We start from the raw sequence: 21894 nt of genomic DNA, 5'->3' as shown, positions 1-21894 counted from the left end.
ATCTAATGCCATTCTCCCTGCCTGAGAATTGTGTCCTCAGTCTGGGCGGGTGGAGGGAAATTCCTCCTCAATCTGTTCCCCTGCTTCCTCAGCTCTCCTCCCTCCCGCAGCTATCTTTTGTGTTTTAGTCCGGAAAGACACTTTCTAAGAGTCGCATTAATGCCTGGGGTTTCTCAGAGAAAGGCGGATTCTGTGCCTTCCAGTTGTATAGGTCACTAATCGAGAAAGGCACGTAAACCATAAAGGGCCTGTCTGTGTGATGCCCCTGGGGTGGTGCTTCTCGCAAGGGGAGAATGGCCAGGGTGGTGGTATTGGCTGGTGCCCCACTCGGAGCAGGAGCAGGAGGCCCATAGGGGTTACCTGCCTACGTCCGAGGAGGTGAGGCGGTATTGTTGGGCCTCTGTCGTCCTGGATTATAGGGTGGGGGAAGGTCACTGTCCTCCAGTGGAGATTGGAGGACTGAGGGACTGGGCTGTCTTGGAGATTCAGTTGCTGCATGTTTCGGGGGGCCCACAACTAAAACTCGTGCCTCCAGAGAAAGGGCACACCGACAGAGCCAAGGAGCGGGGGTTCTGAACAAAGTTTAACTATTGATCAATGTAGGGAAACTGATCAGGATGTCTTGGATCTCCCGTGACAATCTTCCAAACATTCCTCATTAAACCCCTGTCAAAAGAACCCTCAGGAGGCTAATTTACATCAAAAGACAGCCACTAAACTTTACGCAATGTTCTTAGTCTGCCTGGAGAAAACTTTATGCCATAGTTAGCTCCTTCTACAAACCCTTCTTTGAAATGTCGCAGGAGACACCCCAAGGGTGTCTTCTGTAAACTCGGGCTTCTCCCCATTGCTTGTGTAGAAAACACAAAACACAAAATAGACACTCAGATGAGAACAATTACTGAGGTGTAGGTGGACCCAAAGAAGTCTGCCACCTACAACCTAGACAAGACCAGAGACAATAAACAGAACCCAACAACAGGGCACAGGAGGCGGCGTCCCGCGGCCTGGCCATGGTCCGGGAGATATGACTACATCCAGTCTCTCCATGGACCCCCCAATGACCGGTCAACAGAAACAGAAAGGTACATTTTATCCAGACGTCGAGGCCTCGGAGATTCCAGATTCCCATCAGGACCAAGAACAAAGAGCGTGTCCTGAAAGTTGCATCCTTGACGATTGCATTAACCCCGTCGCGGCATTCAAGGGCCCTGGAACGTCTCAGGTTGGCCACCCCTTTGAATCCGTAACAGGGACAGCAACCGCTTCGGAGGGCGGTCTGGTCTTAGATCCCAGGGCCACTACCTGAGATCTCGCTGGGGCCTCCAAATGTTGTAGCCACCAGCCCCCGAAAGATACACGGACCACCAGAACTCAGTGAGTTATAGGAAACATTCTCTTTATTCAGCCAGCTGGGTCTGCCAGGGGTACGCAGACCCCAAATTAAGCAGCCCTGAAATATAGAGGTACAGGGTTTTTAAGCCCAAAATCCCATTCTTCATTCTGTCTGAACACGAAGATCTATTTTTCTTCTATTCACTACCTGTCGACCCACAGGTTGGGTGTGCAAGCGGAGGTACAGAAACAGAAAGCTTATTGTTAGAATGTTATGTTCCTATGGGTGACAGCCTATGTTCCCATGGGTGATAGCCAAACACTAATTTTCCAGCCAGCACACTTGCAGATGCAGGAGGCAACTCTGTCAAGAGCAGATGTCTTGCCTCCCAGTAGAAGCCAAACAAATCCAGGGATCTGGGGCCATTCTATCTTGTATGTCCCTTCACAAACCGATCCCATTAATTTACTGTCCCATCTCCCTAAACTCTCAGACTGAGTCTTCCTGCCTCTTTCCCATTCCTCTAACCTTGAAAAGCTGTTGATTAGAAAGCCTCTAATCAACCACCCACCCCAACTTCTATGTTTCCATCATCGAAATAGCTTCCCTTATCAGCTCTACCTTGCTCCTTTTCAAATGTCTTCCCTACCCCTCCATATCATTTGGGAGTTACACTTCCATTTGTTTCTCATCTGTATCTCATAAGTCACTTCCTGTGGCCTACCAAGGCCTTCTGGGAGGAATATAAAAACAAATATAGCAAAAGTAAAAAAAATTGTAATACAGTGTAATAAAGAAAATAATGCTTTCTCCAGAAGACTGCAGGCTTTTCAAAGGTGGAGGCTGTTCCTCCGTTATCAGCCTCTTAGAAGTGCAATCTCTGTCTCATCGGCCAGGGAGGGTAGAGGCGGAAACAGGCTCAGACAGGGTGTACTTGAGGTCTTGGTATATCACTATGCTGGTATTTGAACTCAGGCCTGTGGGACTCTGGAGGCCCGGCTCTTGCCACCAGCACAGGCTGGAGTGAGTCATGGCCAGGATCAGGCTGTCTGGAGCCAGCTCAGCCACTGTTTACTGACCATCTACCTTTCATCCACAATCTCTGTCCTCAAGCCCAGCCATGATGACTCACTAGGAAGCAGGGTCAGCCTTGGTACCATTTTATTATCATTATTATCTCTACCGTCATTAGCCAAATCATTGACTGCTTATTAAGCAGTCAGGCCAATGATGTGTGCACTGACACACCCTGCCCTTGGGGCAGTCACTTATCCTAGAATCTATGATGTCAGCAAAAAGCCCACACTCACCAGCCAGCCAGCCATTAATTCCGTCATTCAACATCTCTCTTGACATCCACTTGTACCAGACCCTGTGCTAGATGCCAAATGACATGGAATAAATGAGATACAGTCCCTGACTTCATCAAACCTCCTGTTTATGGCAGAGAAAGACACACAAGTAGTAATTGCAACACGGAGCGATCTTAAGTGTGATACAGGGAGTACAACAGGCAGCAGGAGCTCAGAAGAGGAAGTGATTAAATCTGCCTGGAGGTAGGAAAAATGCTTCAGCCAAGTGATGAGTACTTTGAGCTAAAGTGAATGAATAGGAGTTCGCCGGGCAAACCAAGGGACGGGCATTCCAGACAAGAGGGGCTGATAGGTGCAAAGGCATAGAGATGTCAGAGAGCAAGGGTGTTTAGCTAACTGCAAGTGGTCTGGGGCAGCTGGGGCCCAGGGCAGCAAGAGATGGGCCTGGAGAGGTGGATAGGGTCCATGTCACAGAACAAAGGCAGCAGAGAAAGTCAATCCCAGTGAAACAGCATGGAGGTGACAAGGCTAAGGTCTCAGGAGAATCAGGATTAACAAAAAGGACCACCCATTCCTGGCAGGTCATTCTGGGTAGCTATGAAACATTTATTGAGAGCTGTACTCTAAACATGTTACGTGGATTATGTTATTTAATTCTCACAACAATTGTGCTGGAAATACTATCATTATTTCCATTTTACATATTTAAGAAACTGAGGCACAGAGAAGTTAAGTAACCTGCTCAAGGTTACACAGTTAATAAGTAATAGAGTCAGGATTTGAACTCAGGTGGTCTGGATTTAGGGCCTATGCTCTATAGTCAGCTCTATAGAGGGATGATCAACTGGAGAATAAATACCAACACCTACACTCCTTCTCCTCCCACTTACTATAAGGTATAATGAGAGTGAAAAGGTAGTCTTGGTTATCTTCAGGTTAGTTTTTGTTTTGTTTTGTTTTGTTTTGTTTTGCTTTGGGGGTTAAGTTTTTTATGAGAAATCTGGCCTATGTGTTTCCCCACAGAAGTGACCCTTCATTCTCTGGAGAGAGTTCCCAAGTCTCCAGCCAATACCCAGAGGCCCATCCTCATGTAGTGCCACAAATATTCATTCTATCAATAAAAATTTACTGAGTCTACTACACATCTAGCATCATGCAGGGTCCTGGAAATTTAGTCCCACAAATGGCAATTGTATGTAATCATAAGTGCAAAACTTCTTGGGTCATCTAACAGCTTTTCCAGAGCACACCATCTTTATTTTGATCCACATGTTTGCTGTAAAGCACTTATTTTTCAATTTTTAGATTTTCAAAACTATAGTTTTAATGAAACCTTTTTCTGTATAACATATAGAAAACTAAACAAATATGTATATAGCTTGATGAATTATTATACAATGAATACACCCCTGTAACTACCACCAAGCTCAACTAGTAGAAGGGCATTAGCAACACTCCAAGAACCCTCTTCATTGTTACCTTCACCTTCCTCCCCAAAGGGCATCACTACTTCTGATTTCCAACATTATAAATGAGATTGTTTGTCTTAAACTTATTTATTATTTCTTATGACTTTTTTTTTATATTAGTTTCAGGTATACAGTACATTGGTCAGACATTTGTATAGTTTATAAAGCAATGCCCCTGATTACTCTAGCACCCATCTGGCTCTACGCATACCCATTACAATACTATTGACTACATTCCATATGCTGTACCCTACATCCATCCCCATGACTATTTTGTAACTACCAATTTATACTTCTTCATCCCTTCACCTTTTTCACCCAATCCACTTGTCTTAAACTTTATATAAATGAAATCGTATAGCATATACTTGTTTGTGTTTGTCTTCTTTCACTCGATATTATGTCTGAGATTCATTCTTCTGCTCTGTGTAGCAGTAACCCATTCATTTTCATTGTATGGTATCCCATTACACTAAAATTCATTTATCCATTATACTGCTGATGCACATTTGATTCACCAAATAATATTGCTAGGATCATTCTTGCACATGTCTTTTGGTGCACAGATATTTGAAGATCTGTTGCTGTATAACGAGAACTGAAATTACTGAGTCATAGAATATGTACCCAACTTCAGTAGGTCTTGTCATTTTTCCAAAATGGTTATACCAAACTACGCTTCCACCAGCAGATTTTAAAATCCAGGTATAATGTTATCCCTAGTGACAATTACACAGACTCTCATTAGAACTTTTTGTTTTTTTGTTTCTCAAATAGCTGTATATTTGCGATTGCTGCAAAATAACCACTTGGTTTATTGGCTTTTGAAATATGAGTTATTTTTTCTTTTAAAATGTTTTTATTAAAATTGAGTAAAACAATATTTATAAAATATAAGTAAAAGATAAATAACAGTACAATGAACCGCCATCATTGTTCCATAGTTCATTATTACCATCAACTTTGAAGTCCCTTTCTAAATCTCTCACCTCCCTCCAAAAGTAATGACTACCCTGAATTTTGGGTTAATAATTTATTTACTTTTCTTTAAGGTTTTACAGCATACTTATGTATGTATCCCTATATAAAACAAATCTGGACTTAGCAAGGAGAGACTTTATTTGAAATGATTATTGCAAGGGAGGAAAGGAGCTATTGCAATTGAGAGAGGGAGGCTTTTGCAATGGGAGAACACTCTGCCCATAGATCTACACGTTTCAGGGGTTAGGCACATAAGTTATTCTTTCGTAGGCAGGAGTAAATGAAGCTAGAAAAAAAATGGGGGTGAGGAAGTGAGATGACCAGGAGTGGCACAATGGGACAGTAGATCTGAGAATGTTTTACTCTGAAAACAGTCTGTTCTCTGGAGGGGCGGTTAAGGAGGGGTTGTGTGCTGACTCAAGCTAGGGGTGAGGGGAGACAAAGTTCAGGGACCTGTGGGAAGCAGAGAAGCTTAAGCAAAGTTTGGTTAACGAGCATTTTGTTCTGATTGATCAGTGGGGACAAGCAGTTTACCTAAATGTTTATGAGGCAAAGAATTGGAATTTGGAAACTGTGCCTAGTCTTGTCAAACATAAACAAGGTGGCACTCATGAATTTGATCTAAGTCATAGAAAGAAGGGTGTTTCTTTGCAGTAAACTGTGTTCTGGAACAGAAAAGGAAGGGAGGGAGTTCTTAACCTTCAGTTCTCCAGAATCGCTGGGCTTGGTAACTGTTAATTGGACGTGTTTCTCTTCTGTGAAGTGTCTTCGGCGTCCTTTTCAACTGGCTTATCTTTTTCTTACCGATTTGTGGGAGTTCACCAATATGTTTTGGAAACATATACGGATGAAAGACTGAAAAGACTCTAAACTAAAAAAGAAATGAGATTAGGTTTGGGAGATCCTCAACAACTAAAAATCTTAAAAATTGCGCTTCTTGCAGGCTTCTAACTTGATCTTCATTTAGAGTTTATGAAACAACTCTGTAACTCCATTTCTTAAGGTGCGTTTTTCCATCATCGCCGGCTTCTCTCTGCGAGAAAGGGATCTGTATGATTTCCCCGGGACCTCCCAATGCCCTGATTCCACATCCACAGCCCCAGCGGACTGACCACGAATTACGCAATACTGTGACACAGAGCCTCCGCGCCACTAACGTGTTCTCGCGAGACTTGGTTCCAGCCTATCATGTGACAATCCAAGATGGCGGTGCCCAGCGAGACGGAGGAAGAGGCGACAGTTTACTTAATAGTAAGCGGTATCCCCTCGGAGTTGCGCTCGGCCCACTTACGGAGCTACTTTAGCCAGTTCCGGGAACAACGCGGCTGTGGCTTCCTCTGTTTTCACTACCGGCATCGTCCTGAGCGGTCCCCTTCCCAGGCTGCTCCCGACTCTGCCCTAACTCCTGTCAGCCAGGTTTTCGCCCAGACTTCAGTCACCGATGCCCGCACTCTTTCCACTCGGGATTCTGCTCCCACCCAGACCCGTACCTGCTGCTGCGTCATCTCGGTACAAGGCGCGGCTCAAGCCCAGAGGCTGGTTCGCATGTACTCGGGCCGCCGGTGGCTGGATTCTCAGGGGACTTGGTTGCCCGGTCGTTGTCTCATCCGCAGACTTCGGCTACCTACTGAGGCATCAGGTACGGTTGGGAAAGATAATAGGCTGGGCCTGCAGCAGAAGCACCTTTCCTGAAGGGTGAAGAGGATAAATCATTCTCTGGTTACGATTCTTTAGGAGTATAGGTCATTTCTGGACAGAGCTTCGGGCTCAACTTGCAAAAAAAACAGGAACAAAACCTGGAAAGTATGTCAGGATGATCTTCCATTTTCCAATTTATGCCCTCTTTGAGACCGTTTTCTCTATCGAGGGATTGATTTTGCACTAACCCAGAAGGATAAAAAGGAAATCAGATTTCTAATCTTATTTATTGTGCTCTCTTCGTTGCTCTCTACTCAGTCCTCTCTTGGCAAGATGCAAATGAAGAGACGGTTTCTTTGGACAGCTTCCATTTCCGTGGGAAACCCTTTGGATGGGGAACAGGAAACACAGTGCAGCGCCCTCTAATTCATTCATTCACCAAAATCTAGCTTCTATTTCTAGACCTAGTGTGACTATAGTTGGTATGCTGAGAACATTTGGACACACTGTGTGCTCCGAATCCTGAGAAGACAGATTTGTAAAGGGATAACTGTCATAAATATTATGCCATTCTAATTGTTAACATTTACTGAGCACTTCCTGGGTACTTACTAGGCACTGTTCTAAGCCTTTCATTTTCTTATTGACTCCCTACAATAATCCAATAGATGGGAGCCATTGTTAACCATTTTATAGATGAAGAAACTGAAGGGTGCAGTATTATGTTACTTGCCCATGGTTACAGAGCTAGTAGGTAGCAGGGTCACAATACAAACCTAGGCATTTTACTCTAGAGCCTATGCTGTTTATCACCAAGTGCTGTGAGAGGACTGAGGAGGGAGAAACCAATTTCCTAGAGGGATCAGGAAATGTGGCTTTTCATCTGGATCTTGAAAGATAAACAGGAGTTTGTAGGAAAAAATGGTATTCAAAGTAAATGACATTTGCAGACAAAGATGTAAAAAAGCCCATGAAATTTTCAGGGCAAGTCAAATTGTTAGATGTGGCTGGAGCACATGCTGTGAGTGTGTGCAGGGGGTGAGAACTGGTGGTAGTTGAGAATCAGAAGGTTAACAGGAACCATATCTGGAAGAAACTTGTGTACTCAGGTGAGGTGATAAGAAATGGCATGAAATTACTAGGTGGTTCTGGTCAGGGAACAGAGGAAGAGATTCTGGAGAAGTTTGAAAGGGAGCAATTGCTTTAGGCTAAAGGATTTAAACCTGGACCAATTTCTGGCTCAAGTGTTGCTGGAGGCTTCTAGTTTTCAAGAACCTTTCTTCTCCCTGCTTCCCAAGGTTTGGGCTCATTTCCCTTCAAGACCCGAAAGGAACTACAGAGTCGGAAGGCTAAGAGTGAAGCTTTCACTTTGGCCGACCTGAGGCAACTGCCAGAGCTGAACCCACCGGTGCTGATGCCCAATGGAAATGTCGGGACTCCACTGCAAGTCTTTTTGGAGTTGATCCGGGCCTGCCGCCTGCCCCCTCGGATCATCACCCAGCTTCAGCTCCAGTTCCCCAAGACAGGCTCTTCCCGGCGCTACGGCAATGTGCCCTTCAAGTATGAGGATGCAGAGACCGTGGAGCAGGAAGAGCTTGTGTACACGGCCGAGGGTGAGGAAATACCCCAGGGAACCTGCCTGATGGATGTACCAGACAGCCCCTGTGGCAAGCCCAAGGAGGAAGGGGAAGAAGAAGAGGAGGAAGAAGAGTCACACTCAGATGACGTGAGTACAGTGAGCCATGCTGGCAGCTTAGAGGGGAGACCAAGGCATTAATAATACCACTCTTCAATTGTACATTACAAGAGTTCTAAACCCGGGGTCCTCGGAAGGGTTCCAAAGAGTCAGAACTCCCTCACATTGAAGGTAAAACTGTATTTACATGTGCAAATATGCATTTCTTTGGGGAGAGGGGCCAAAACTCTTATAAGAAGAGTCTCACAGGGATCTTCTTTTTCATTTCCTCAGAAGGACTGTAGGAGGGTCCTTTTCATAAATGAAAATCTACAACCAAGAGATAAGATCATCTAAGGAAGTAGAGGCAGAGCTGGGATGTGAACCCAGTCTCCTTCACTGCTTGTCTAACCTCCATGTGCTTTTATTATGTGGCTGAAAAGTCACCTCTATTTTCTGACCTTGAGTCTGGATTGAACACTAGCCTCCACTCTGATTTTATCAGTGAAATACACAATTTTTCTACTTCTTTCTCTAAACTTGGTTATGCATCCATAAAATCTGGAGAGTTATAATTTGCTGGGAACTTTTTTTTCTTTCTTTAATACACACTCTGGGTTAAAAATAATTTACCTATTTCTTTAAAACTCCAAGTGCACAGTTGCTAACAAATCTGGAACACCGCCTTGTGTGGTACTGTCTTAACTTTTCTCCAGCACCTGCTCTGCAGCAGTGATTCCTGAAACTTCATGGAATTTAACTGGGACAGGGGCCTCCCAGATTTCAAGGCAGGAGTCATCCTATCATTCTACAAGTCCAGTCAAGCAGTTGTAAACACAGGGGCTAGCACAGGATTCCAAAGATATTCTAAGATCCATTTCCTGCCCTCAAAAGAGCCTTCAATCTCCCTGGAGAGAACCAGCATCTGGAACAGCCGTATGTTGTGGTGAGCTAGGTTGAATGCCAGCTCTGCTACTCTCTTGGTGTACTATCTTGGGCAAATCACTTTACTCCCCTGAACTCAGGTTTCCTCATCTGTAGAATGAGGATAATGGTACTTAACCTCATAGGGTTGTTGGGGTGATTAAAGGAATGAAGTTATGTGAAAGGGCCTGACACACAGTAGACAATAGGTATTAGTTCTTATCCTTTCTTCCTTTGTGACATCATGTCCAAAGGCCTAAATAGTATGTACTGTTTAGCACTGACAATTTCAGAGACCAGTGATAGTGATTTGGGCCTCAGTGTGGGTGGCTCCATGGAGGCTGTAGAACTTGAGGGATGAGGATTTACTCAAGTGAAGAAAAGGTGCTGAGAGAGGAGGTCAGATATTTCAGGCAAAGGGAACGATATGACCAAAAGCACAGAAATATGAGTGAGTCAGGCCCGTCAGGGGAAGGAGCAAGTATGTTGAGAAATAGGATGGAGAGATGTGTTGGTCAAGGCCTCAAGGGCCTAATATGTGTTGTATCTCAAAAAAATTTGGAGCAATGATGCTGTGGGCCCATCTCACAGGCCTTTTGTGTCCTGAGCTGCCCTCCTTGTGGGCATAAGGTCAGGAAGCTAGACAAGCAGGTCTCCGCTCCCCACCTTCTTCCAGGATGATGACCGGGGTGAGGAGTGGGAGCGACATGAAGCGCTACATGAGGACGTGACCAGACAGGAGCGTACTGCTGAGCGGCTCTTTGAGGAGGAGATCGAGCTCAAGTGGGAGAAGGGTGGCTCCGGCCTGGTGTTCTACACTGATGCCCAATTCTGGCAGGAGGAAGAAGGAGGTAATGCTGGAACCAGACAAGGGCGGGAGTGATCCCTGCTGCATTTGCTCAGGGCTCTCTATTCCACAGGGTGGATTCCCTGGTAGTGGGCCCAAATGAAGGGCTAGGGAAGTGGCTTACCTTGACTGTTTATGAGAGACCAGTCATCCTTTTTAGAGGTGAGGAAATCAGTGGAGTGGATAGAAAAGACCTCCTGCACATTCTGAATGATCCTCCCAGAGGAGAGATTTAAAACTACAAACCAAAGCCCCAAGTTCTAGAACATATGTCTAAGTCTAGATTTAACTCTCAACAGAACTGAGAATCCTTGCCTTACTTTGCTTGATGCTCTTTTATCTGCAGACTTTGATGAACAGACAGCTGATGACTGGGATGTGGACATGAGTGTGTACTACGACAGAGGTACTGGTACTGGGCCAGGGGTTGCAGTGCTGGGAGGTTAAACTGGTGCCTTGGCCTTGCAGTGACACTTTATCCGACCTGCTTAGCAGAGGCTGAGACAGGACACCAGTTCCCTTGGGGTAGCTCACTGAGAGGTTTCCTCTCTTAAGACATCTCTAGTTGAGCACATCAAGTGCTGGTTGTAGGCAGAGCCTTTTTCCTTTCTTTGTGGAGCAAGGACACGTGGGGACAGCCCTTAGGGAGCTCTGGTCTGATGGGCAGGCCCTGATCAAGTGGGAGGATCAGGAGCTCAGGCTCTGGTTAAAAATTTATACTGTAGAGTCAAAAATGAACTGGAGTGGTGATGGAAAGGTGAAGACCTGGGTTCTAATTCTCTCTTATTGGGTCTATGCTTTCTCTGTACCACAATTTCCTCATCTGTAAGATAGGAGAGCCATGGTTCCTACTCTTGGCAAGCTTCTAGTCTAATGAGAGAATAATAAAGTAATAAAACACCATAAAGATGAATACATAAATCTTGTGAGGAAGTCCTAGAAACCTGATTGTTCCTCCTCCTGCTGAGAAAGACCCCCTCTGCAAACTGGGCTCTGCTTCCTCAGATGGTGGAGACAAGGATGCCCGAGACTCTGTCCAAATGCGTCTGGAACAGAGACTCCGTGATGGTCAGGAGAATGGCTCTGTGATCGAACGCCAGGTGGGCACCTTTGAGCGCCACACCAAGGTGAGCACTGTGCCCAGTCCATTGACTCCTTTTCCTTCTCTATCTCCATTGCTTCCCTTCTCCCTTCCCTCTCCCACTTAAGAGCCCCATCTCTTGAGTCTTCTCCTTTCCCTCTGCAGGGCATTGGACGGAAGGTGATGGAGCAGCAGGGCTGGGCTGAGGGCCAGGGTCTGGGCAGCCAGTGCTCAGGGGTGCCTGAGGCCCTGGATAGTGATGGCCAGCACCCTAGATGCAAGCATGGATTGGGGTGAGTATAGCTGAGGAACTTTCCTGGGAGCGCAAGTGAGCCTTTCAGCTGTACCCTGGTTCCTTCTTCCCTCCGGTTTTGGGATGGGTGCTGGGGACTTCTAGGAATGAACTTTAAAGCAGAGTTAGAAAGAAAAAGTAAGTCTGGATATTTAGTCTTAGGAATTTGGACCTGATTGCCATTAGGAAGTGACTATAAGTAAGTCAGAGTAGTGACAGTTGTTCTAAACTTTGTGTACTATTTAAAATGAAAGCAATATGTGAGACCTCTAGTTGCTGGCAAGGTTGATGGACAGAAAAGGGGGCTGGAGAGCAAAGATCCAGATTTAGAGGCTCTTGTCTTTAGAATAAACCAGATTTGTAGTAGCTACTTCCCTGTCCCTTCCCAACCCTTTTTACTGGGGTTTGAGAGAGACCAGCCTTCTCACTGAGAGACCCTTTTTTAATTCAGGTACCATGGAGAGAAGCTACAGCCATTTGGGCAACTGAAGAGGCCCCGTGGAACTGGTTTGGGACTCATCTCCACCATCTATGATGAGCCCCTACCCCAGGACCAGGGGGAGTCACTGCTCCGCAGCCAGCCACCCACCAGCATGAAGTTTCGGACAAATATGACCTTTGTGAGGGGTTCCAGCTGTGCCTTGGACAGCTCCAGCGAGCCTGAGTGACAGGTTCAGGGGCTTCCTTAGTCAAGATCACTCGTAACTGCACAGTGGCAGCCCTCTGCCCTGGCCTTATCTCCCACCAAAACAGAAGTCTGGGAGTAGCAATCTGCGGGGCTTGTTCAGGGTGCTTTGTTCAGAACTTGCCTTCTGGATCTCTACCTCAAGGGCATTTTTACAAAAAGCCCCTACCCTGCCCTTCTATATTAGGGCTTGATGACCTCTTCTCTTTGGTCGCCTAACCCTGGGTCCCTCTTTGGGCTTGCTCCTGTTGCCTATCCCAGTACCCTGAAAAGCTGGATTGACTGAGGTTATCAGAACAGCGTTCCTTGTCATCATGAAAGCCAGAGAGCTGGAAGAGGAGAGGATTTGTGGTGCTCAGGAGAGACGGTCTTGGGACGGGCCCTCCACCGCCTCTATCCTCCTTGGGACCAGGGACCATCCTGGGACCAGGCAGCGGAGAATCTGTGGGAGGTGCTCTGGGAATGGGAAAATAAAGAAGTTTATGATCGGATTTCTCTTCTGATTTGAGCCTGGAGGAAGGTCGGAGGAAAACGTTTCCTTCGCTGGGGTTGAAAAGCGGCACACAGCCACTCCCCTCGGCGCGAAGCTATGTCGTCACCGAGAAGGCGGAACTTCCGCGACGGCAGTTTCCGTCGTCGTCCGGAAGTAGGTGTTGATCCGGCCAGTGCCGAGACGATTACTCCTCTTGCATTACTCGGTTCCTTGCTATTATTCCTTAGGCGACCCCGGGCATCACCGCCGACCCTCCACGAAGTTTACGTCGGGGATTCTGTCGCCCTCGGCTTTCGTCTCAGGCGTGCTTGCCCGCCCTGTTTCCCTGCAGAGCTTACCTGCTGCATACGGGATCGCGTGCTTCCCATGGCGGGCGCCGCTCCGACCACGGCCTTTGGGCAGGCAGTGATCGGCCCGCCGGGCTCGGGGAAGACCACGTACTGCCTGGGTATGAGTGAGTTCCTGCGCTCGCTAGGCCGGCGTGTGGCGGTAGTGAACCTGGACCCGGCCAATGAGGGGCTTCCGTACGAGTGCGCTGTGGACGTGGGCGAGCTGGTGGGGCTGAGCGACGTGATGGACGCGCTGTGCCTGGGCCCCAACGGCGGCCTACTCTACTGCATGGAGTACCTGGAGGCCAACCTGGACTGGCTGCGTGCCAAGCTTGATTCACTCCGTGGCCATTACTTCCTTTTCGACTGCCCAGGCCAAGTTGAGCTCTGCACGCACCATGGTGCCCTGCGCAGCATCTTCTCCCAGATGGCACAGTGGGATCTCAGGGTGCGTCTTGGGTCGAGCAGGCCCATTTTGTAAATGGAGGAACTGAGACGGGGGGGGGGCATGCCACACCCCCATGTCACACAGCGATGTAGGGGCCGAGTATAACGTGCGATTTTTAATTCTGGTCCTGCCACTGACTGGCTTTTTGGTCCTAAGTAAGTCAGTTTATCTCTCTGAAGCTCAGTTTTCTCATATGTAAACTGAGTGTTTTAGTGCCCAATTTGGGATTATTGGAAGTATGGAAAGAGTTATGTGGAAAGTGGCATAGAGATTGTTGTTGTGAGTTGGGGGGGCGGGCAAAAGTAAGTGAAAGAGTCAGATGCAGTGAGAATTGAACCAGTTGCCCACTGGGAGGCTCAGTGCGAGGTATCTTGTAAGAAAACGCCCATATCTTCTGGGAGGAGGAGATGAGTGTGGCTCTTAGAATGAAACAGAAGGAGGAAAGGAGGAGCCTATTGGGGAAGGCTTGAACTCTGTCCTCCCGAGTCCCCAGTCTGAAGGGGGAGACATAGCCCTGATGGAATGTTCCCTGCCTCCCCAGACCACTCTCACCCTGTCTCTTTCTCCCCTCCCAGCTGACTGCTGTCCACCTGGTAGATTCTCACTACTGCACAGACCCAGCCAAGTTCATTTCAGTTCTGTGTACCTCCCTGGCCACCATGCTGCACATAGAGCTGCCCCATGTCAACCTCCTCTCCAAGATGGATCTCATTGAGCACTATGGGAAGCTGGGTAAGAGCTCCTGTTCTGGGTAGGCAAGGTGTAGGGCAGCGGCTGAGCCGGAGTGAAGCAGAGATCTCAGCTGCAGGAAGGTGCCTCCAGGGGCCATTCATGGCTTGGTGATCATTGCCACAGTCAGGTGTCCTGACCCCTGCCCATTTATTTTGTGCCAGATACTCTTCTGGGTTTGGGGGACAAGGGAGCTACAGATGGTAATATGTATTATGAAGGAATTAAAACCAAATAATGGGACAGTGAGTGAGGAGTAAGCAGTGCCATCTGAGCTGAGACCAGAGTGGTGAGGAGCCAGCCAAAGGAGAACTATTAGGAAGAGGGACGAGTAGGGGTAAAGGCTCTTTGGCAGGAAAGAGCTTTATTGTTCAAGGAAAATGGTAGGGGCAGGGAGCAGGGCGTGTAGCTGAGATAGTGGTCAGGGGAAGAGTGGTAGGAAATGAAGTCAGAGAAGTAGGCAGGGCCCAGAACCTGTACACAGGAAACACAGCCATGAATATTAAGCAAGGGAGTAGCATGAACTGAAAAGATTCTGGCTGCTTTGTGAAGAATGAATTGAAAGGGAAAAGAATGAAAACAGAGCTCCTTTAGGAGATTTTAACAGCAGCCCAGGCAGTGGTAGTGGAAATGGGAAATAGATTCAAAACTTGCTCAAGAAATAGGATTTCTTTGTGGACTAGACGTGGAGACAGAGGAATTAAGGATGATGCTCAGGTTACTGACTGAGCCAGTGAACAGGTAAAGGAGCCATTTGTCAAGGTAGGGAGGACTGAGGGAGAAGGACCTCAGTTGCATAAGGACGCTATGGCCAACATTTCTTTCCTGCAAAATTAGTGATCTACTGATCTGGGGGCATCAGTTTCCCTAAATAGTATCTCCAACCACAAAGGAACCTAGAGAAGAACAACCGAAGGGACCAGCAGTGAGCAGGAAGCGAAGTTGTTAGGACAGCGATGTGTAGGGGTCATGTCCAGGGAGGCCGACTGGCTGCTAGTCAGGTCATGGAGGGGCCCAGAGTCCTGGTCCCTCTCTCCGCAAGCCTAGAAGCCCCATCTTACATATGCCCAGATAATGCAGTCCTCCCAAGCTCTTCTCCCCTTTCACAGCCTCCAGCCTGAATGGTTGGATCTTTCTAGCTCTGACTTTTGACAGTCATCCTCACTAATGTGCAAACCAGATGAGGCAGTTGAGGCCAAGAGACTTTACGTGAATAGCCCAAGGTTAATCACACAGCTAGTATGGTAGCTGAGATGAAATCTAAACCCAAGTGTACCTGGCTCCAGTTTCTTAATTCTCATTGAGAAACATATCTATCAAGCAATCCAAGAAGTTGGAATATCCATTCTTCCTTCAGGTACAAAAGTGTCAGTTTCTAATTAGAGCTGATTAGAACATGGGAGGCACAGTGTAGGGAATGAGTTGATCGATCTCTGATGGCGTGATTCCCTTGCCTCACTTTGGGTTAGATCTGCTGAGTAGCCCAATTGCTTGAGTTTTCCAGGCTGAAATGGACAGTGCAGGGAGGCCCACTTTCCTTCTCTTAGTGGGAAGTTTGTAGTCATAGAACTGAGTCAGGGGCCTCCGAGTCATCTAGTCTGGTCTCCTCATTTTACATTAAGAAGGAACTAGCCCAGAAAGAGAAAGTGATTTACCCAGAGGCCACCCTGCTAGAGTCCTTACAGCGTATGTGCCGAGACCTGGGAGCACTACTGACTGAGTTTCATGAGAGAGGACCAAGCACTCTAGTGGGTACCACCATTGATCAAGCACTTCTCTGTACCAGACACTGAGGTTATAGCATTTAATCCTCACAGCAGCCCCATGAGATGGGTACCTGTCCACATAGTAAATGACAGAGCCAACTGGTGAAACCAAGTATTTCCTTCTTAGTAACTTCATTTCAATGCCATTGTTGAATAAATGAATGAATGAATGAATGACAGCAAAGGAAGAAAGAAAGAAAATATGGTCCCTATCCTCAGGGCTTTAGCCTGATGCCAGCTGCTCCTGAACCTTAGCTCTTTCTCTCCTTAGCCTTTAACTTGGACTACTACACAGAGGTCCTGGACCTCTCCTATTTGCTCGACCACCTGGCTTCTGACCCTTTTTTCCGCCACTACCGTCAGCTCAATGAGAAACTGGTGCAGCTCATTGAAGACTACAGCCTGGTCTCCTTCATTCCTCTCAATATCCAGGTACCTGGGACTAAGAGGCCTCTTCCCTTAGCTATAGGCTCTGACAGTGCCTGGGTTCTCACCAAGCCAAGGTACAGGAGGCTTCGAGGACTCAAACAATGGTCTTTGTCTTAAGTCCGACTATCATTTTGTCCCCTTGGTTTTGGGACCAGGGGCTCTGGTGGGCAGAACTCCATTAAAGAGAGTGGACCAAACGTTGGCTCTATCTATTCTATGTAGTTAGGTTCTCTCTACACATGTTCCTTCCTCAGTGTGAGCACGGATGAGGTCAGAAAGTCACCAGCAAGAGACTTGACCAAGGCCAGGGTCAAGTCTCAAGACTCCTTCAAGGTGGGCAACTGCTTCTTGATTTTGTGTGATAGGCAAAGTAGTACCCAACCCCTGTGCCTCTCACCTTGCAAAGATAACCTGGGAGACACCGATTTCTTTCTGCAATGCTTGGACTTGAGTGAACTTGTCTCTTCTCTGTTTAATGCCATACTTTTTTTTCTCTAAAATGAGGAGATGTGAACCATAGAATAGTAATCATAACAACTACCACTTATTGAAAGCTTTCTATGCTAGGCATTGTGTTAAAACTATAATGCATTATTTTGATCCCTCCTTCCCATCATGTGATATATGAACTATTCTTATTACTTTTCTGTGGATGAACAAATAGGTTACATGCATATTTATTGGGTGCCTACTGTTAGCTAAGTACTGTGCCAGACACTGGGGATACCTCAACAGATGAGTCGCTGACCTCAAGGGGTACACTGTGAAGTAGGGGAGGCAGTTGAATTAGTAACTTATTAATAGTAAGATGGTAGAAGCAGACCTACAATAAGGATAAACCCCGGGGACCATGGGTATTCATAGAGGAGCTTATTAGGGTCTATTCTAATCTAGGTGGGTTGGTCAGGAAAGATGGGATGTAGCCAGGCCTCTGGGAACATGTAGAAGTACTCCAGGCCAGGGAAGCTGCATGTACAGAGGCTTCATGAGGCAAGATTGAGGGGGCGTTTTGTAAGCAGTTTGGTACAACCTCAATTATGCATACCTGTTTACTCACAGAGTTGTTTCTCTCCTCTCCACCCAGGACAAAGAGAGTATCCAGCGGGTCCTACAGGCTGTGGATAAAGCCAATGGTTACTGCTTTGGAGTCCAAGAGCAACGAAGCCTGGAAGCCATGATGTCTGCTGCAATGGGAGCTGACTTCCATTTCTCCTCGTATCCTTGTTCTCTAGCCTCTCAGCCACAGCCAGGAGGGGGAGACATGGGGCTCAGGAGTGGCTAGATGTACCCTTGTAAATGACTGATTTTGTGTTGACCAGTTGGGCTCCTTGGTGACTGACTGTCTTTCATGTGCAAAAGCTGGTCCCTTAGAAGACTTCAGAGTTGGTTGTACTCAATGGCAAGGGAGGATATTGATCAGAAGGAGCAACAAATACAGAGGCCCAGGGATGAAAGGTCATTGGTCATTTGGGAAAGATGCGAGGAGTTCACTTTGCCTGGTGTCTTGACTGTGAAGGGGTATGCAGAGGTGCAGGGGAGGTAGGCTGTGCTGGTGATGGAGGGCTTGAGTGCTTTGCTAAGGTCTATGGACTTTAGCTCATGGGTGAGCAGTGGGAACCAGCATAGTATTGTTGAGCAGGGTGTGACATGATCAGATGCACATTTTTGAAAAGCCCCACTAAGTGTGGAAAATGTATTTAAGGGGTGTGATTGGGGGCAGGAGAGGTTTTTTCAGTCTCTAGATGAAAAGAGTTGAAATATTAGTACTGAGAATAGAAAGAAGGGTGTGGTTTGGAAAAATATTAAGGAGATAGACTACCAGACTTGGTGACTACATGGTTATGGGATAGTTGGAGTTGGAGCAGAATTTAGACACCCAGATTCTGGCTTAGACAGTGGTATGGGTGGTCGTGCTGGTCACTGAAGCAAGGAAAGGAAGAGGAAGGTTTGTCACGTATCTGGAAGGGATGGGAGCCGGCAGGTTTGTTTGAGAGGGTCCCCGGACAATCAGCTGTCTGAGAGACCTTTGGAACTGGACCAGTGGGGATGGGGCTAGGGTCACATATGGGTGTCTCTCGGGTCACAGAGGCTTCAGGTGAGGCAGGACAGGGAAGTCCAAGCCCTCTAGGCTGGTTTCAGATTTGGCATCTACAGGATGCTGGAGAAGGGGCACTCCAGAGTCCTTGGGGAGAGAAGAAAGTAGTTCCAGCTAACACTTAATGATCTGTGTAGGCTCTTTCACACATGGGAAACAAAGCTCACAGAGAAACAGATGAGTCTATCAATGATGGTAGTAGACTGTGCGGTATCTGAAGAAGGGACTGAGGAGCTGCCTCACATATGCAGATAAAATGTTGGCAAACTCAACTGCATGTTGTCAGCAAAAAACGGGAAGGGCACTTTCAATAGTGCTGTGATATTTTGTACACTGTACATTATTTTATGCATTTATACATTTTATACAAGATTCTATTCACAAAACCACATATACTATATTTAATAAATGATTTAAGGAATTTTAAGAGTATTTTTAATAACCATATTCATTTGTGCTGACTTTAGATTCTGGCCACCACCTTAATCTCCTTCAGGTTCAGCTTCACTCTATATAAGATAATTAGGGATTGATACAAAGAAGGGAAAAGTCAGCTCTGCTGAGAAATGAGTAGGTGAAGAAAGCTTCATGGATGTAGTGCCACTTGAGTTACAGTATCTCAAAGTGAGGATTAGCCAGGCCAGTTGAGAGGGAAAGGGAGCTCAAGGCAAAGAGAACAGTCTGTACAAGGTTGAGACATGTCTGGAGGGTTGCAAGTAGAATGGCCTGATTTGTGGGCAAAACAGGGCTTCTGGTCGGGGAGCCATGTTAGGGCCAGGCAGATGGACAGAGAGAATGCAGGGTTTCAGGTGCCTTGCTCAGGAACGTGGGCTTCAGGCCAGACACAAGGCAGGTTTGAGATTATTCCAAGTCAAGAAAGATGGATTCCACTGATCCTGAGTAATCCTCAGGGCCAACTTTTACAGGAATAAGTCATACCTCCTGAGGAAGAGTGGAGAGGAAAGGGCACCAGTTCAGAGTCAATTTGTGTAGGGGTGAGATGGATTTATTTTTTTTTAATGCCTGGTGCACATAGTATTCCTAAGTGGTCTCCCCATCGAAGTACTAACTGGGCCCGACCCTGCTTAGCTTTCGAGATCAGATGAAATCGGGCACATTCAGGGTGGCATGGTCGTAGACTAGGGTGAAATGAATTTGGATGGATGGATGGATCCATAAGATGGTAAAGAAAGAACTCAAAATAATATTATTTGATGGGCTACATACTCCATTTGCAGGATATCATTTAATTCTTATTCAGTCCCCTTTCATAGGTGAGGCGATTGGATCTCAGAATGACAGGTCCAAGGTCCCTCACTCAGCATGTGTTGGAAGAATAGTTCAAACCTCAGTCTCTCTGGTTGTAGAATTGCAGTTACTGACACTAGAATTAGAACAGCCACGGTGGCCAGCGTAGCCGTGGTCAACCTCCCAGACCCAGACCTCAGGCCAAACCTCACAGGTTCCATCAGCGGTGTCATTGTCTTTCCCTTTGTGAATCTGATTTTTATTCTGCTGTCCCAGAGGGAGGTAGAAGGCACCCTGTGGCTCAAGCAGAAATTTGCCGTTTTCTTTGAGCTCCTGTGAGTTCACTCCCTTGGCAGAAAAAGAGATGTCACAAATATTTCTTAAGTACCTACTGTGCCAGGTGCCATGCCAGGCACTTTGTATTTATTATCTCGTTTGATCTTCATAATAACTCATTTTACAGATGAGAAAAGGGAAGCGGCAGAACCAAGATTTAAACCATTGTGGTCTGGCTCTGAGCATGTGTCGTAACACAGAACTAGCACTCTCTGGTCCTTTGAGCCTCAGCAATGAGGAATTGGTGAATATAGGAGCATTTGTGGGAAATTGGTAAATATAGGAGCATTTGGGTCTGGATGCTTTGAGGGGCTTCTCAGACCCATTTGGTCTCTGTTGCCCGAAGCTATAATTATGAGGAAGGGAGAGAGATGGAAGGAATCTGCCAGATGGAGGGCAAGCATCAGTAGAGGTCAGATTCCACCCAGACCAGTTCCCTATTCTTGCCTTTGCTTTCAGCCTTGACACACCATCCCTCAGCACCCTGGGCATCCAGGAGAAGTACCTGGCACCCTCAGACCATTCAGTGGAGCAGGAAACTATGAAGCTGTAGCAACAAACTGGGCTCTGGCGAACAAGAGGCATAACTCAGTGCTGGGGAAAGCTGTAGCTCCCAGCGAGCAGTGGACAGCTCAACAAGCTGCAGATGCAGGTCTGGCTGGGAGGCTGGCAAGGGGACACTCAGTCCTGCAAAAGACTTCTGGCCAAAAACCAGACATGGCGCCAAGCAGAGCACCCACAACAAGCAGAGTACCTCAACATTCATGAGCTCTGGGCATTGCCACCAGGAATTCAGCACGGCCTCACTCAGGTTATGGTGGAATGTGCAACAATACAAGTTTTTTTTCTACCTTTTGTGGCTTTCAAATTTTCTTCAACATCCAGGGAGCTAGGGGTAGAATAAGGCAATGTCACCCTCTCTCAGAACTGAGTTCTGTTTCTCCATACAGGGCAGTGTTTCCCCCGAAGCACAGGATCATTCTAGAGGCTTGACACTCATTCCCCGATCATGTACTTTTGTTAATCTTCAGTTTTAACAGTGATCCTTAAGCTTGAGCTTTCACAGGTAACACTTTTTAGCTAGATCTTAACATTTTCATTGTATTTATTTCAGTTTCATTCTATTTTTAGCAAGTGCTAACTAGTTTTCCATTTATAGTAGTGATTAAAAGGACTTTAAAATGTTCTTCATATGACGTGAGTTGTTTAAAGAAAAATGTATATAATGTGACATGAGGGGCGTGGCAAAAATTAAGAAAATGTTTGAAGATGGAAATATTGGTGTTTGCTTCCTTTGCTCTTTTTGCAGCTGGTTGAATGTATTTCATATTTTCAACCAATAGGTGGCATCCCAGGCTTATTTTTGCAGTTGTAGCTCGACTGCACAAGGGAACAGATAGCAGTTGTGCCAGAAGTCTTATTTGCAGACACTCTGTCCTGTTAACACACATGAAGGACTTGGTATTTTATCAAGTGCTTTTGCACACATGGTTCTCATGTGGTTCACACAGCATCTCCTAGAGATACAGACAAGATGGGGGACTCTCAAGAGGCTCTAACTTTACAGTGAGGAAACAGATAAATTTGAACTTCGGTCAGCTTGGTTCTCTCATAGTCCACTTTGCTGACTTCTTAATCGTGAGTACTTAATGCTGAAAAGTCACAGACAGTATCCACAGGATTTTTTTTTCTTTTTTGTAGCCAGTCAGAAGAATAGACACCTGTAGAGCATTACTGAATCATCAAGGGGAAGATAGGACACTGATGGTTTGAGCAGTTG

The 21894-nt window shown here is 46.5% G+C and overlaps 2 protein-coding genes across 2 annotated transcripts; both read left to right on the top strand.

The window, feature by feature from the left end:
- The first annotated feature begins 6266 nt into the window (after nucleotides 1–6266).
- On the top strand, nucleotides 6267–12732 carry GPATCH3 (G-patch domain containing 3). Its single transcript, XM_011357679.2, has 7 exons — nucleotides 6267–6738; nucleotides 8036–8463; nucleotides 10013–10187; nucleotides 10530–10589; nucleotides 11189–11310; nucleotides 11430–11557; nucleotides 12008–12732. The coding sequence occupies exons 1-7, from the start codon at nucleotides 6303–6305 to the stop codon at nucleotides 12222–12224; spliced, it is 1566 nt and encodes a 521-aa protein (XP_011355981.1). The 5' UTR covers nucleotides 6267–6302; the 3' UTR covers nucleotides 12225–12732.
- GPN2 (GPN-loop GTPase 2) lies at nucleotides 12373–21305 on the top strand. The gene is made up of 5 exons (XM_011357678.2): nucleotides 12373–13511; nucleotides 14087–14243; nucleotides 16278–16438; nucleotides 17520–17650; nucleotides 20595–21305. The coding sequence occupies exons 1-5, from the start codon at nucleotides 12831–12833 to the stop codon at nucleotides 20665–20667; spliced, it is 1203 nt and encodes a 400-aa protein (XP_011355980.2). The 5' UTR covers nucleotides 12373–12830; the 3' UTR covers nucleotides 20668–21305.
- The last annotated feature ends 589 nt before the right edge of the window (nucleotides 21306–21894 follow it).

Source organism: Pteropus vampyrus, unplaced genomic scaffold (genome assembly GCF_000151845.1).
Source record: "Pteropus vampyrus isolate Shadow unplaced genomic scaffold, Pvam_2.0 Scaffold36, whole genome shotgun sequence".
NCBI classification, from domain to species: Eukaryota; Metazoa; Chordata; class Mammalia; order Chiroptera; family Pteropodidae; genus Pteropus; species Pteropus vampyrus.
This window is presented reverse-complemented; position numbering and strand designations above follow the sequence as displayed.